Source organism: Prunus mume, linkage group LG5 (assembly GCF_029339155.1).
Source record: "Prunus mume cultivar Tortuosa linkage group LG5, ASM2933915v1, whole genome shotgun sequence".
In the NCBI taxonomy this organism is placed as follows: domain Eukaryota; kingdom Viridiplantae; phylum Streptophyta; class Magnoliopsida; order Rosales; family Rosaceae; genus Prunus; species Prunus mume.
The window spans coordinates 20,752,866-20,771,011 of record NC_142702.1 but is presented as its reverse complement, the minus strand read 5'-3'; the positions used below and the strand labels follow the sequence as shown (position 1 = coordinate 20,771,011).

Below are 18,146 nucleotides of genomic sequence, written 5' to 3'. Positions count from 1 at the left end.
GCAAAACCATGTTTCATTTCAATTTTAGCTCGACTTGGTGACTTATGGAAAATTGTCTGTTGTATTTAAGTCTGAACTAGTTAGTAAGTTAATATAACGCTAGCCACTTGTTTTAGTTCAGTCTACAATATATCTCTTGATCCAAAGCGTTTATTTTTAAGATCTTGAGTGAAAGATCATATTTGGTAAAAATTCATCCTAATGGAAGAGCATTTAGCTATCTAACTACGATCAAATGAATAAATGGACACAACGTTTTTAATAAACAAGGAAATTCTTTTGATAATAACTGAGTGATGGGTTCCGATTTGGATGAAATTTTGAGACATAATCTTTGCCCAACAATTTAATGGTTCTAGCCGTTCAAGACTACTTGTCATGTGCTCATTGGGTCGACTGAAACCCATGTCAATTAGCTGTTCAAAATTTTGAAACGGTGTCGTCTTAACCCTACTCAATGCTTGATGAGGTGCGGATCCCATTCCCGCGTTGTGCGGAGGTATTTTCATCTGACTACTCCGAGTCTTGTCCACATGTAATTATGTCAATGAGGCTGGAGTTCTTACTCTAAATAACAGATATTGGTCAATTTGTGTTCGAGACTGATTTCTTGTGGCCCTAACAAAATTCTTGTATAGTAAATATGTCCTTGCATTTGACACAAAGTGACTAATTAGCTTTTCAATCATATAAAATTGGTTAGGAACCAAGCTCTGAATTGAGGGAAATCCCAATTCAAAGTACCGAGAAACATGCCATCTAACACTTTCTTATGAACATCATCTTTGGAATTATACCCAATGCCCCAACAGTGCAACTCCTTTCGCGCAATTAAGAAATCTGAGTTTAACCGTCACTTTATAACTACAACAGTACATGTTTTTATTTAGGGTAAACTGCCGAATACTCCCTGGATTATTTTAACTATCGAAATGTCCATCATGAATTAATTTTTCAGCCAATTTTGCCTTCGTATTAAATTTATTCACCAATTTCTCCCATGCCGTTAGCTTTTTCACAATTCCATCCTAAAGGGTGTTCCTCAAATATTTGAGGGATCCCTCAATTAAAATTATTTGAGGAATCCCTCAATTAAAATTATTTGAGGAATCCCTCAAAACACCTCCACTCAAAAAGGCAAAGGCAAGGCAATGTTTGATGCTATTCTCGTGAATAGTGTCAGCCTTGCCTTTCTTTGTTCCATCCCAAAGGGCAAGGGCAGGGCAAATACTATTCACTTTACTTTATTTTCTATTTTTTTTAATACTTAACTATTAATTTTGATAGCTTTTCAGATAATATTTTCGGTTGCCAAGTGTAACTATTTATTATAAAATTCTCACCTAAAATTTCAGATAACATTTTTGGATAAAATTCTCAAATAAAATTTCTGGATGCCACATGTCCATATTTATTAAATTAAAATTTTCAAATGGAATTTTGTAGTATAAAATTTGGTATGGAAAGTGAAAAATATTGGAAGGAGATGAATTTATATGAAAATGTAGTGTGGAAAGTGAATAATATTGGTAGGTATTTAAAGAAAAAAATTCCAGAATTTTTAAATATTTTTTTTAGGCGCTAACTGCTGACATCATCATGACGTCACGCCGACATCAACAACTGCAGGCAACAGCCCATCCATTTTGCATGTGGGCTTGCCGGGCTGGTGTGTCCCATGGCTTACCCGGATGGCCTTTCTGCGTTGGAGGTGGAATTGGGGCCTTGGGGGGCCTGTTGTCATGGAAAGCCTATTGCTCTGCACTTGCTCTTAATAGAAGGGGACTATATATATATATATATATATATATATACTATCGCTAAGATTAATTTGATTTTTGTATTTTTATCATCAACAATTGTTTAATGTATTCCACCTTCACGAAGAGTATAGTTCAGTTAGTTGAGCTCTTCTACCTCTACCTCCTCCAAACACTCAATGAATGTTTTGTAAACCCCTTCCTCCATTTACTTTGTACTTATAACATAAGGAAAGTTTACATAAATACCGCTTGGATTATATGGAATACCAACTTTCGTTTGATATATGTTAAAGAATTTAGAATGGTTTATGAAGAGAAACCGACCAAACTAAATTATATATATTCTATATGTACTAAAACCCAATCCAACTGAACATTGTAGCCAAGCACAGTAAATTTATGAAAATACCTCTATTTTTGATTGTTCAACCAGCTACTTTTCTTTCCTCCCACAGTAAAATCATGGTTTTGCCCTTGGCTGATTGCTTTGTGTTTTCCTCGTTTTGCCTCCCATCTCCTTCGAATCTAACCATGCTCTTGTTCCTTCTTGAGAGGCGCATGGTTCTATTTGAACCAGCTGGTTGGGCTAGTTGGGGGCAGCCATGGAAGATCAGAGTTCACTATTCTACATGCGTGGGGGGCCGTTGATTTTCATTTGGGGAGGCGCGCTGCGAATCCAGCCGCCCTTTTGATCTTTATCTCATCGGTTTTCCTCTCAGATGTTGGGTTCGAGTGTTACCGTTCCAGCTGCGCTTCATCCTTATCACACGGGTTTAGCTCAAAAGGATTTCTATGTTTCACTAAAAAAGGTTGGTTCTAACGTTCTTTTGGTTTTCTAGGTTGGTTTATTCATTTGTCATGTCGAAAATTGAGAAGTAAATCAGAAATTGAGTTTGGTTTGTTGTTACAGGGAGGAAGATCTAAGGAAAAAGAACTAGAATAACCAATATGAGAACACCCCGTCTTGATGTCTGTGTGGCTGATTTTCTGTTTGCATGTGGTTATAAACTCCTTTTTAAATTTTTTATTTATTTTTTATAGTAAATTTGGCTTACACCCTTCAAATTCAATTTGCCGTATCTAAAACCCTTCACTTTTTGTTCCTATAAATAATACCCAATTTGTATAAGTAAAAACCCATGACTAGGATCCAACTCAGCAAGTTACCTAATTAAGCATAAAATCTGATTTATTGTACTTTTTAGATTCCAAAAATACCCCCAACTAAGCCATTATTGCATTTTGTATATTAATGTATGAATCAATATGGAAACAATTTTTAATTGGATTGTATATAATGATATATGTTGAATTTGGAAAGATCTCCAAATGGTTGTAATGGATGTAGGAATTAATTTTGAAACATTTTAAAAAAATTTAACCATAAATTCAAATTTAGGTAATCGGTTTGTTTAATAAAATGTTTATGTTATTTTCTTTTTATGAATTATACATGACTAATAATCCACTTTACAATTGTTTATGAATAAAATTGTACATACTAATTATGTTGAAAAAATAATGTACCTATTACTTGTTTGTTTTATGAAAAACATAATTTACCTAGTATGAAAAGTGTACATAATTATCTATTCCAAATAATGTACCTATACACATTTACAGGTATATTGTAAAATAATTTACCTGTGGGTAAATAATGTACCTATATTTTATATAAATTATTGTGTACCTATTTATAATTATGAAAAATATACGCAATCACAAAGTAACTGACTTTGTTTTTTTTTTTTTTTGGTAATATACCTATATTTTATATGTATATATTTATATTATATTTTTCGAGGTACATTATTGGATATGTAATTTACAGATTTTTTTTTTGTTTGCAATTTTAGGGGGCGAGATGTGAGAGGGAATGACAACTAAAAGAAATGGGTGATTGATATGCTATTAATAGGGAGTATATTAATTATAATTATGGCAGTTAATGAAATGCTTGAAATAAATTATAAATAAAATATGAAGTTTAGTGGCAATGATGTAAAAACATAGAAATACTAAGACCTCTTATATCCTACTGGTCATTTAAATTTGAAATTGGGTTTTACACATAGATTTATAGAATGATGGGTATATGTCTAGGAAATAGAAAATGTAGGGATCTATATTGGACAAGCTCTATTTTTTATTTATGACTCCAGATAAGAATTATAATTATAATAGATGTTATAGATTTTATGTTTGCATGTGGTAATAGATTTTCAGTGTGGCTGATTTTTATTTTTATTTTTTTCTGTTTGTACTTATCTTGCGTTCCCTTTTTGGAGTCTCTCTTTAACCTTGAAGATGCATAAGGTTCTTGGTTACTGTCAATTACTGAGAATTCTGTTATGTCATTTTCACATGCAGGTCAGACAGACTAGCTTTCGTATAGCATATACAGCCCTTGATTATAAAAGGGTGGAACCACATTCTCTTCATATAGTATTCAACTTTTGGATTTGTCAATGAACAACATCTCTGAAACTATACCCAAATGTCTCAACAGTTTGACTATTTTGACTCAAAAAGGAAGTTCAAGTCAAACTATCCAACATTCCTTTTCAGGTAATTCTATAGGAGGATATATTTTGCGTTATGATGATGAAGCATCTTTAACATGGAAATGATCCATAGCTGAATTTAAAAGTAATCTAGGACTTCTAAAGAGTATCAATCTCTCAAGCAATAAGTTGATTGGGGAGATTCCTAGTGAAATCACTTATCTTGTTGATTTGATTTCTTTAAACCTGTCGAGAAACTAATTAACAAGTCAAATACCTTCAAGGATTGGAAATTTGCAGGAGTTAGAGTCTCTTGATTTATCAAGAAACCAGATAAATGGTAGAATTCCAACAAATGTTTCTCAGATAGCTCGTCTTGCTAAGTTGGACTTGTCAGAAAACAACTTGTTTGGAAAAATTCCAATAGGCACTCAGCTCCAAAGGTTTGACTATGCTTATGGTGGAAATCCTCTGCTTTGTGGAGCACCATTCCCAAGGACATGCCCTGAGGAGGGAAAAAGTCCAGGACAACCTGTGTTGGTGAACCAAGGTGGCCAAGATGGGCTCATAACGCAAGGATATTACATCAGCATTGGGCTTGGGTTTGTTGTTGGATTTTGGAGAGTTTGTGGCACTCTTTTGCTCAACAGGTCATGCAGATACACATACTTCAATTTCTTGACCTTTTTGAACAATTGGCTGCACGTGAAGGCAACAATCATTAGTCAAAAGGTGCTTAATAGATAAATGGTAATTACTTCTATCTTTATCATATGCTTTTCTAAAAATCAATGATATACGAGTTAGTTGTTCTTGACCCCGAATATGCATGCAGATTTTACAGAATCAAGACACTAAATGACCTTGTTGCCCTCCAAAACTAAGGAAACATAAATTTTCTCTCCTTTTGCTTTATAAAAGGAACATGCATTATTTTGTTCACTTGTTATCTATCCTCATTAGACTCATAGTCATGGTTATTTTATGTGATTTATCTTTTTCAATTTTATGGGTTGTTTACCTTCGTCTTTAGCGCAGGCATACACCTTTGAGACGACATGCTTTCCTTCAATTGAAGATGCCTGAGACAATGGACTGCTCCTATATTTGTACTAGCTTTCGAGCATTTGAGTGATGACAAAGGGTCTCTTTGAAATATAAACCGTCTTTAGTAAATAAGTTGTGCCATTATTTGTAAGTGGAACTTCAACCATGAACCATTTGGTATGATGTTCTGATGCACCTCATGGTTTTTCTCTGATTCAAGCAAGTTTTTTTTTTTTTCAATGTAGACGCTGAATTGCCTTTTACTGTATTACCCTTATGAATAAACCAATGGAATTTGAGTTCAATCCCAGAAATGAAGGATTGCTAGTCTGGGAAATGCAGTTTAACGTTATCTTTCATCATGACTTGTTTGCACCTGAGCGTGTGCTTTTTTTTTCATTATTTTGGGGTCGTAATCAGAGAAATGCATTAAAAACCCCAAAACCTGAGGAACATATTACAGGGAGAAGCAAACTAAATTAGAAAACAAATTCAGGAAAATTCTAGCTAATGCAACCCAACATATGTTTAGCAAAAAGAATCTTCCCGACCAAACAGCTACAATTAGAAAGGTGGGCACGGTAGCCCATCCAACTCCAGAACGTGAACTACGGAGGGTGGAGGCTGATTAGCCCAGCTTTGCAGCTCTGCCGCTCCCAAACCAATCTTTGCCGCTACATGAGCGGCTCGATTCAAATTTCTAGGAATCCAAGCTTCGTTGCTAACTTTTCCGCCGAGTCCATCCAATAAAACCTTACAGTCGGTTTCTATAATGACCCTACCGTGGCCCCCGTGTATAGCCATATTGAGCGTGGGCTGAGTGTCTCGCCTTTACAAGGAACTTGGACCCCAATTTCGATGGCTCACTCAAGTAGATATTTAAGAGGTTTTTAAAAATATGTGGTCTTTGGTAATTATTCTATAGGTTAGAGGGACTTCAATGATGATTTCAAATATCTCTTTACACTAGCGAATTTTGAATCGTGGTATATATACAAAAAAAACAAAAAACAAAAAAACAAAAAAAAACAAAAGGAGAGAAAAACATTAAATAAAACCTGTCCAATGATTCAAGTGGGAATTGTAAAGTTGGGGACCAGAATATAAAATACAAGTATATAAAACACTTAAGTATTCAATAGTTACATGTCTAGAGCTAAATATATTTCTAATTTATATTTTTAAAATCTTTTTCTTTCTTTTTTTCCATAAACACCACCGGAAGTACGTTTGGTTATCAGAAAGTAGTTTAGCCTCTAACATCATGGCCAAACGTGTTAGCTATGCATACTAGTTTTGGAATGTTAAAGACGCAAAAGATGTGTTTTGTGATTTAAAGGGCTTGTGCATCAGCTTAGTGTGTTTATTGGCGGTGTATTCTTATTGTAGGGCTACCAGGAGATCGACATGGGTGGCGGGTGAAGTCTGTAGTGACCAAATCCTTGGGTGTGTGAGTAGCAACACTCAATTTTAAATCATATGTAGATTGGGCCTTAGGCCCGCTATCTCTTGACGTTGAGTTTGACTGGTGAGCTTTTGCATGTTATGGACTAAAACTCAGGTGACCCATTATTCTTTACATGGTGTCTAGTCGAGAAACCTCTTAAACATGTTAGTATAAGCATTTTCATGTGGAGTTCAAAAAATCAAAGTAATGTTAATCTTAATCCTTCCTTCCAAAAAAAAAAAAAGGTAATGTTAATCCAATTTCATTTTCCTTGATGATTGTTCAGAGGCAATTAGTATTTGTAGTTTAGGTATTTAAAGGTATTTATAATTGCATTTGAGGTGGTGTGCTCGGTTCTTCTTTTTTTATGGAAACCATTGAACTTCATCCATAACCATAAGAGAAAAATAAAATCAGAATTCAGAAACTAGATAGTCAACTTATACTTATAACTAAGTGTTGAAACCTTTATTTTTGTAGAATGCTAATGCCATTCATTTCTGCTAGAACGTACAACACTATCATTGCAGTACGAAAAGTTTGCTAATACCAATTGCCATTTCCCACACTTATTTTTATATATTATTTATATAATATTCAATGCCCAAATTGATTTTTGAAGCTCAATTAGCTTCCACTTGATCCAACTTCTATTTACTAAGTGTGGGACTTCCACGCTTATAAAGACCTCACTCTTTCTTCTTTCTACCATACAATATGTATGCTGCAATAAAAGAAAAATTAATTTTTTTTTTTGAATCCATGCGGAGTGAAATCAGCATAAATTGAATGCCAAAAGTTTCATTGTAGGTGGAAACGAAAGATTAGGGGGTGGTATTTATAAAGACTTGCCATTTCCATTCAATGGCATGTTGTAAATATCTCAAATATGGTGGCTGCAAGGTTTTCTTAACTGCCCGCACAGTTGGCTTGGTGAACCTCAATTGATAAGAGGAAGAATGAGGACTGCATTCAATGTGCACTATCGGACCTATATCTAAGAATTCCTAATTATTTTTAGATTGCATATATTTTTTTCTCGAAACTTAATTTGTTTACTTTCAATTGAAATCTTGAAGATTGCAGATATGTACAAATATATACCGAAGATTATGAGTTAATTAATTTGGGTTTGTAGACATATGTTTTAGTTAAGTCAAGGTCCATGTTTGTAAGAAGATAATTGTAACTTGTGTCCTGCCTTGAATGGGAGGCAAATTTAAAAGGTTAAGTGGACACCGAAAGGCACAATTACCAACCATCTCAATTCAGGTCAAGCCGAGTCAACAACTGCAAGACAATAGTGAGAAAGAGTCTGGTGTGCGTTGGAAGGCAAATCACCATCTCAATTCTCAAGTCTAGGAGAAATTTGAGGCGGAATACAATAATGGCAACAGTATGGTCACGTGAAATAATCAAATGGCGCTTCACATATGTACGTATGGGGTCCAAATTGGCAGCTCAGAAAGATATAGTCACGTAGATATAGGGACAAGAAAATTTGGTCCCATCCCTTCATTCTTGTCCAAAGCGTCGTCTCTATATCTCTCCAATAATCAATTTTCTGGGTTGACTTCTTTCTTGTGTGCAATCAAGGCTAGCAATTTAACCTTTCTAGATCTCTCAAGCAACCATTTATCCGGGGAGCTTCCGGATTGCTGGAGGCATTTGGAAAAACTTCTCTTTCTTGATTTGAGTAACAATGGCTTTTCGGAAAAAATTCCGGCCACAATGGGCTATTTAGTTTCTATCAGAACACTGAAACTAAATAACAACACATTTGTAGGAGGGTTGCCTTCATCCTTGGAGCATTGTAGAGATCTAAGAGTTTTTGATGCTGGAGAAAATAAATTATCAGGGTCGTTACCTGATTGGTTAGGGGTCAGACTTGAAAATTTGGTTATACTTATTCTTCGGTCTAATCGTTTTAATGGAAGTATGCGATCCCAATTATGCTATTTAAGGCACATTCAAATTTTGGATTTCTCCATGAACCACATCTCCATAATAATACTGAAATGCCTCAAGAACTTGACTGCTTTGGCTCAAAAAGGAAATTCAAATTGAAGCATCACTTATACTTGCACAGGTGACCGTGGTCCTGGGGAATTATTTGAAACTATTTTTGATGATGAAGCATCCTTAATATGGAAAGGAACAATGTCAAAATGCAAAAGTATTTTGGGGCTCGTGAGGAGTATTCATCTCTCCAGCAATAAATTACCGGAGAGATTCCTAGTGAAATTGGTTACCTTGTTGGGTTGGTTTCTTTAAACCTATCGAGTAACCGGTTAACAGGTCAATTAACTCCAGAGATTGGAAAGTTGCAGTCATTAGACTCCCTTGATTTATCAAGAAACCAAATGTATGGTAGAATTCCAACAAGCTTTACTCAGATACATGGTCTTGGAGTCTTGGATTTATCATACAACAACTTATCTGGTAAAATTCCCATAGGGACAAAACTCCAAAGCTTTGATCCCTCTGCTTAAACTGGAAACCCTTTACTTTGTGGACTTCCACTCGAAAAGAATTGTAGTTCTCCGGAGAAAACAGGTTCAAATGAGACTGTGGTTAGTGATCAAGAAGACAAGGACGCGATCGTAACGCGAGGATTTTACATCAGTATAGGGCTTAGGTTTGCTGTTGGATTTTGGGGAGTTTTTGGTACCATTCTACTTAACAGGTCATGCAGACGCACATACTTCAACTCCTTGAATGATTGCAGTAATTGGCTTTATGTGAAGGCATCAATCCTCAGGGCAAAGTGTGCTTAGCAGATAAAAGGTAATTAGTACTATCTCTCTCTCTCTCTCTCTCCCCCTCTTATTTAACTGTTAATTGTCTAACTATTTTTAGGAGCTTGCGCACCTCAGGAGACAACAACTCGACAAAGCTTACTTCAGTTGAAGAGTGCAGAGGCCATGGACAACTATGTTATATGAAGTTTCGAGCTACCCTACTGGCATAGTACTTATGTTTAATGCCATAATGTTCTTGTTTCGTTTGGCATTTTTGTATTGTGTTCAGATAATTAATAATATCTACTGCAAAAGTTTGTTTTACTTCAATTTGATATTTTTACACACATTCGTCTGCCATGTACGAATTGTAACCACTTAATTTCAAAATTGCACAACGCCTGCACTATTGAGAAATTGTCAATCAATACAAAGGGAGAGGCAGGACATTTTCTTAGGGGATGGACTATAAAGTATCTCTGTCTCGTAAAAGCACAAACAAATACCAATGGAAATGAAGGCGGCAAAAACAGAGGAAAAACGGGGGGAGGATATTGCTCTCGGCATTGGCCATGTTACTGAACTCCAGCTTGGGTACAAGTCTTTGCAAGGTAAGACGATTAGTCTTAATTAAACTGATTCGGTTCGTCTCTTTCTTACATAAATTACTCCAATCTCTAGCTAGTGTCGATCTCTCTATCAACCGATGTTCGTGGTGCAGGTTCGATTCCCGATGTGTGGCGCAACATGAGCTCCCTGGCAGTCCTTAATCTTGAGGGAACTTCCGGATTAGTAACTTAACATTTCTTGATCTCTCAAGCAACCATCCATCAGGAGAACTTCCGGATTGTTGGATGCAATTAGAAAAACTAATTTGTCTTGATTTGAGTAAAAATGCTATTTCTGACACAATTCCCACCATAATAGGCTATAAGGTTTCTATCCGATCATTGAAACTAAATGACAAAAAATTTGTGGGAGAGTTGCCTTCATCCTTGATGAATTGTAGAGATTTACGAGTTTTTGATGTTGGAGAAAATAAACTATATTAGGATTGATACCTGAATGGTCAGGGGTTAGCCTTTCAAATTTGGCTATCCTGTTGTCTAACCACTTCTATGGAAGTATGCCATCACAATTATGCCATTTAACACACATTCAAATTTTGGAATTTTTCAATGAACAACATCTCTGAAACTATACCTAAATGCCTCAACAACTTAACTGCTCTGGCTCAAAAAGGAAATTCAAGTTTAACCATCACTTATAAGTATACAAGTGATTATGGAGATGGGACTTTATCTGGGAATAGTTATGATGATGAAGCATCCTTAATGTGGAAAGGAATAATGTCCAAATACAAAGGTACTCTTGGGTCTTGTAAGGAGCATTCATCTATCGAACAATCGGTTAGCAGCGGATATTTCTGTTGAAATCTAGTTATCTTGTTGGGTTATATTCTTTAAACCTTTCGAGAAACTTTTTAACAGGTCAAGTAACTCTGGAGATTCGGAAGTGCAATCACTAGATTGCCTTGATTTATCAAGAAAACAAATGCATGGTAGAATTCCAACAAGCCTTTCTCAGATACGTGGTCTTGGTGTCTTGGATTTATCAAACAACAACTTATCTAGTAAAATTCCAATAGGCACTCAGCTTCAAAGCTTTGATCCTTCTTCTTATGCTGGAAACCCTTTACTTTGTCGACTTCCACTTCAAAAGACTTGTAGTTGTTTAGAGGAAACATGGTCAAATGAGCAACCTGTGGTTAATTAGTGATCAAGAAGACAAGGACCCGGTCACGCAGGGATTTTACCTCAGTATTGGGCTTGGGTTTGCTGTTGGATTTTGGGGAGTTTGTGGCATCATTCTACTGAACAGGGCGCATGCAAAATCAAATAGGGGTTGGGTTTTCGTGAAGGCAGCTGTACATAAGTTTCCTTTGAAATTTTTGTACTATATTTCAGATAATGAATAATATCTACAACACCATATTTCACTTCAATTTTAGATCGATTTGGTGACTTTATGAAAAAATGTATGTTGTATTTAAGTCTTAACTAGTTAGTAAGTTAATATGACGCTAACCACTCGTTTTAGTTCAATCTACAATATATCTCTTGATCCAAACCGTTTACTTTTAAGATCTCCAGTTAAAGATCATATTGGTAAAAATTCATCCTAATGGAAGAGCATTTAGCTATCTAACTATGATCAAATGAATAAATGAACACAATGTTTTCAATAAACAAGGAAACTCTTTTGATAATAACTAAGTGGCTAAATGGGTTCCGATTTGGATGAAATTTTGAGATATAATATTTGCCTGACAATTTAATAGTTCTCGCCGTTCAAGACTACTTGTCATGTGCTCATTGGGTCGACTAAAACCCATGTCAATTAGCCATTGAAACTTTTGAAACGGTGTCGTCGTAACCCTGAAAAAGGAGCTGCGGATCCCATTCCCGCGTTGTGCAGGGTTATTTTCATCTGACTACTTTGAGTCTTGTCCACATGTAATTACGTGATTGGCTGGAGTTCTTACTCCAAATAACAGATATTGTACTAACTTGAATGTGTTGGCCAATTTGTGTTCCAGACTGATTTCTTGTGGCCCTAACAAAATTCTTGTATAGTAAATATGTCCTTGCATTTGACACAAAGTGACTAATTAGCTTTACAAGCATGGAAAATTGATTAGGCACCAAGCTCTGAATTGAGAGAAATCACAATTCAAAGTACCAAGCTCTGAATTGGAAATACTGGTTATGAAAGTAGTGTTGAGCTAGCTGTTATCATATAAACTCATATAGGGGTTGTTTTGAGCTCAGGTACCACAGAGACAACATGCTTCCTTTCGGTTGAAGATGACCTAGATGATGGTTAATTGCTACAAGTATTGGAGTGATTGCTAAAGAGATCGCTGAACTCGGACCCTTGTTTAGTAGTGGCTATTTTTATAGGAGCTTCTGCTATCAACTGTTTGGCATAACGTTCTTGTTTCACTTTCATTTGTGCATATTTTAATTGAAATGATAATATCTACCGCATAAACCCTAGTTATGTAATATGTATTTATTGCATCGCATGGTTTCCCTATGATTCTTGCATGCTATCTCAATATTGGTTAAATGGATAATCCTTTGCCTTTATTTACTTGATTTTTAATTTGAGGGAAGCTAATAATGAGGAGAAGTTTTTGCATTTGATAATTGAGCATATATAACAACTGGCGGATTCAGGAATTTTTCAATGGATAATGTGCAATTTTTAAAAGCACAAGACTTGATTGATGAACAAGTTTTTATAAAGATTTGGAATTCTCTCAAACAACAAAAAACAAAAGACTTGGTGTGGAGGAGACGTTAAAAAAAGAAGATATGAATTTGATGTTTTATAAAGACTTTTTTATTTAGCTAAGATGTTTTGTAAGGACTTGAAACGACTCCAAGGAAGACATGACATGACACGCATTATGCGAAGACAAATGACTACTTAGACTTCCACATGATGGAGTAACCTTAAAGTCCGGACATACATTTAACCAAACCACATTGCATCTAGATCAACATCATTTTCCACCGTGAAACTAGGGAAACATTCTCTCCCACCAAAACGACTTGACATACTTTGGATTCAAGAGTAATGTTGTCTTGTCTTACAACTTGGTATGCCAATTAATATCAGTAGTGTTAAACCATATTTCAATTTGCAAGCCTAATTGGCAATTCTTAAGAGGAAACATCAATTACGTCCAACATCTGACATTGAAAAAATTACACACGTCAATTTCATTTGTTCACCATCAAGAATCTAAGCAAGTGACACGGTAAGAATTCGTGTTGTTTGCAAAATAATCAACTTAATTTTTCATTTATGTTTACAATACATGATAAGAGAATCTTAGCTATTGTGTCACGTAACGAGTGATATAGACATAAATGTGGGTCACTAAGCAGATTCCTTCTCACAAGGGTTTCTATAGAATTCAATGGTTCCAAGATTTGAAAGACTAATTCAATTATCAAGACAAGTTAACATTTTGGTATCCCCACTATGAAAATTCAAGTTGCGAATTAGTCAAGTTTATTTAAGACAAAATGAAAAGCTTAGGTCCACGTTGTAAAGAAGTCGACAATGCAAGTCAATATACTTGGCTACTTGTGAGATCGTCATGGACAGCTTTTTTCCTTTGACGCTATATATAGCGGGTGACAAAATGTCGTGGGATAAGTTTCCCACAATGCATGTACCATATATTGCCACGCGACTGACTAAATTGGCATTACCCTACAAAAAATTAATACATGTTTTCTGCAGCCAAATAGAAAGATATTTTCTTTTTCATTAGGAAAAGCATAGTTAGGTGGAAACTAAACTTGGCAAGCGTTTTAGTGTTTGGCCAAAAAAAAAAGGCTTGTGTACAAACAAGGACAAGGACAGGGTTGAAGTGGTCATGCCCTCCTTATATTTTGATTAAGAAAACATTTGTTTAAATTTTTTAAAAACCATGTTATGAAAAAAGAAATTCTAACTCCGTCACAATTTACAAATTACTTTCACAAATTATATACGCACCAATTTGTTTCAATTTCGCCAATTTTTAGAGGCAAAGTGATTTACTCAATGTGATTATATTCAAGGTTTATGAAAAATAAAATTGAGCAACAATCAATGTTCATCCAGTTTTTTTTTTCTTTCTTTTCTTTAGCAAGACATTTCTTCGACAAATTGTGAACTTCAAATTAATAATAAAAGTTATTTCCTCTTTGTTTAGCTAATAATTAGCTTTTTTGCTGTACTTTATATTTTTCTTAAGAAAAGGTATTCAAATTTGGGGCATTTTCTAACATTAGAAAGTGTTGAGGCCCAAAAAATCATGTTTAGGCTTTAAATAAATTCTCACTAATGCAATACTTTACCAAGAAGAAACCACATTTCAGAGAGCAAACTTCCTCTCTTACTCTCAAAACCCAGCAATTTCGTGCTCAGCCCATCCTTTTCCCTTAGTTTTCTCTCTTGGCAAGCTGTTCTGACACTTGACATGAGTCTCTGTCAAGCTGCCGGAAAAAGCACTCAAGCCATCTTTTTCTCTCTTTCCCTCATTCTCAGCCAAATCAGCTTGCAAACCTCTTCTTCCTCACCTTAAACACTCCCCTTTCTCCCTAGGAAGCCATATTTTCTTCTTTGGTGCTAAACTCATGTTTATTTTGCTTTCATGCCACAAGCCTCTCATGCCAAGCTAGAAAATTTATCTGTAAGCATCAAGAAATCATCTGTAAGCTGTTGTTATTTTCGTTGGTAAAGGTAACCAAGGTGTTTCCTAAGTCATCTATATCCTTTCGAAGCATTCTTGGGGCTTGATCTTCGAACTCAGGCTTAAGGGGCAATTTCATCCATCTGCCATTTACGGCAGCCTGACTCGTTTGTAGCTGCCGGATGAAAAAAGTCCCTGCAGAAAGAAAAGTATCACTACACTAAGATTGGGCTACTCGGTTTTGATACGTACTATCAGTAAATAAACCCATGCAATTCCTTAGACAAAGCTCATCTCTTGTATCTGTAAAAGGATTAAAGACATAAGGTGAAAGAAGTCTAATGTCCTCTCTCTTTCTCTCTCGTCTTTATAACGTTTACTATTCCATAATTCTATCTGCAACATAGAAACCACAACCTCAATCCGTCCATCTCTCTCTCCAGCTCTATCTCTCTGTCTCTCTGTCAACTATTCCTCTCCCTCCCTCACTTCGATGGCCATAGTTGACCTCAGAAGGTGCTTCAAACTCTGGTATGCTTTTGTGGTGCCTTTGCTACACATGAGTCCTTACATAAATGGATGCATAGAGAGGGAAAGACAAGCCCTCCTTGCATTCAAACAAGGCCTCGTCGTGGATACCCGCAGTCAAATAGTCTCTACATGGGGCACCTCAGAAGGCCAAAACAAAGATTGTTGCACGTGGAAAGGAGTCTACTGCAGCAACCAAACTGGCCAGGTTGTTGAACTTCAGCTTGGATCCCAATCTTTGCAAGGTACGATTAGTTCTAATTTAAATGATTGGCTTGCTGCAGCATGACTTTGACTACGTACTATATAATATATTACTAATTATATAAGCAGAAAAGCTATGTAATAACTAATAATTAAGGACTGCAGGTTCGGCTATGGATGTTTGGGGCAACATGAGCTCTCTTCAAGTCCTTAATCTCACTGATAACCAACTTGAAGGAGACATAACAAATTCGTTTTCGGAGCTATGCAGTTTGAGATCGTTAGGGCTTTCAAACAATAATCTCAGTGGAGAATTTCCCAAGTTTGTTCAGATATTGTCTAAATGTTCTCAAAAGCAACTAGAAGGTTTGTATCTCTCTAACAACCGATTAAGCGGAGAAATACCTGAAAGCATTGGGCAAATATCATCGTTGACAGAATTATCTCTCTATGGAAATCAATTAAGCGGAAGAATACCTGCAAGTATTGGGCAATTGCAATCATTGACAGGATTATCTCTCTCCGGAAATCGATTAAGCGGGAGAATACCTGAAAGTATTGGACAAATGTCCAATCTGGTGAATATCAATCTTGGTAAGAATTCTTTGGAAGGGTGATTTCTGAAACTCATTTTTCAAAACTCTCCAAGTTAAAATATTTGGATTTATCCTCCAACTCACTAGTTTTAAACTTCCATTCTGATTGGGTTCCTCCTTTTCAATTGAGTGTCATAATATTGTGGTCTTGCAAGATGGGTCCATATTTCCCACGATGGCTTCAAACTCAGAAAAATTATTCATCCCTTGATATCTCTAACACTACAATTTCTGACATCATTCCAAGTTGGTTCTGGGGTTTGTCACGTACAGCTGTCGTTATAAATCTCTCCCACAACCAAATTAGAGGAACATTTCCAAGTTCAACAATGGAGTTTTCTTATTACCCTAAGCTAAATTTTACTTGTAACCAACTGGAAGGTCCAATTCCTGCATTTCTGTCAAAATCATCATCTCTAGATCTATCCAACAATAATCTTTCCGGGTTCATTTCTTTCTTGTGTGGAATCAAGGCCAGTAATTTAACCCTTCTTAATCTCTCGAGCAACCATGTATCTGAAGAACTTCCAGATTGCTGGACGCAATTAGAAAATCTAGCCGTTCTTGAATTGTGTGACAATGGTTTTTTGGGCAAAATTCCTACCACCTTGGGGAATTTATATTCTCTTGAAACCTTGAAACTCAAAAGAAACAGATTTGTGGGAGAGTTGCCTTCATCCTTGATGAACTGTAAACACTTAAAAGTTTTTGATGTTGCAGAAAATCAACTGTCAGGATTGATACCTGGATGGTTACTGTTTGAACTTCTGAAGTTGGTTATCCTTATCCTCCGGTCTAATCGCTTTTATGGAAGAATTCCTTTACAGTTATGCAATCTAACACACGTCCAAATACTGGATTTGTCAATCAACAACATCTCTGGAACTATACCCAAGTGTCTCGGCAATTTGACGGCTTTAGTGGATAAAGGAAATTCAATTCTAACCATCACTCATCATTATTCAAGTGATTTTGGAAATGGGATTTTTTCGGAGAGCTTTGATGATCGTGCAACCTTAATATGGAAAGGAATGATGTCTGAATACAAGAGCACTCTGGGACTTGTGAAGAGCTTTCATTTGTCAAGCAATCAATTGACGGGGGAGATTCCTAAAGAAATCATTCATCTTGGTGGTTTGGTTTCTTTAAATCTGTCGCGAAACCATCTAACAGGTCAAATAAATCCAGACATTGGGAAGTTGGAGTTATTACAGTCTCTTGATTTATCAAGAAATCAGATCGATGGAAGAATTCCGACAAGTCTTTTTCAGATATATGGTCTTGGTGACTTGGACTTGTCAAACAACAACCTGTCTGGAAATATTCCAATGGGGTCTCAGCTCCAAAACTTTGATCCGTCAGCCTTTGCCGAAAACCCTCTGCTTTGTGGACTTCCACTTCAAAGGATGTGTGATCAAGACAAAGAGAAAGGCAGTGGTCAACAAACTGGCTTAGGGAATCAAGACCATGAGAGTGGGCTTGTAACGCGTGGATTTTACGTCAGTATGGGGCTAGGATTTGCTTTTGGATTTTGGGGAGTTTCTGGCACATTGATGTTCCACGAGTTAGCCAGATCCACATAGTTCAAGTTCTTCATACTTTGGAAAGAATGACTCAACCTGAGGCCAGCAATATCATTAGGTAAAGGGTAATTAGTAAGATATGTATTCAAAGATTGAATATAACGTTTGAAGTTAGCATGATATGTATTCCATTTTCTAGTTGTACAAAAGAAATTAGCATCATCCTCTTGAATTAACATATGCGTCGATCATCATATATATATATATATATATTGTTGTCGCTAAGATTAATTTGGTTTTTGTATTTTATCATCAACAATTGTTTAATATATATTCCACCTTCATATGGTGTATAGTTCAATTAGTTAAGTTCTTCCACCTCCACCTCCTCCAAACACTCAATGAATGTTTTGTGAACTCCCTCCTCTATTCGCTTGTACTTAAAACATGAGGAAAATTTGCATAAATACCGCCCGGATTATATACAGTACTACCTTTCGTTTGATATATGTTAAAGAATAAAAAATGGTTTATGA

General features: G+C 35.9%; 1 protein-coding gene and 1 pseudogene across 1 annotated transcript; both read left to right on the top strand.

Annotated features, from left to right (window-relative positions):
- Positions 1 to 8,492: 8,492 nt before the first annotated feature.
- On the top strand, positions 8,493 to 9,647 carry LOC148917287 (receptor-like protein EIX2; annotated as a pseudogene).
- A 4,844-nt stretch (positions 9,648 to 14,491) lies between these two features.
- Positions 14,492 to 17,846, top strand: LOC148917286 (receptor-like protein EIX2). Its single transcript, XM_089053674.1, has 3 exons — positions 14,492 to 15,532; positions 15,657 to 16,085; positions 16,808 to 17,846. The coding sequence occupies exons 1-3, from the start codon at positions 15,253 to 15,255 to the stop codon at positions 17,668 to 17,670; spliced, it is 1,572 nt and encodes a 523-aa protein (XP_088909800.1). The 5' UTR covers positions 14,492 to 15,252; the 3' UTR covers positions 17,671 to 17,846.
- Positions 17,847 to 18,146: the final 300 nt, after the last annotated feature.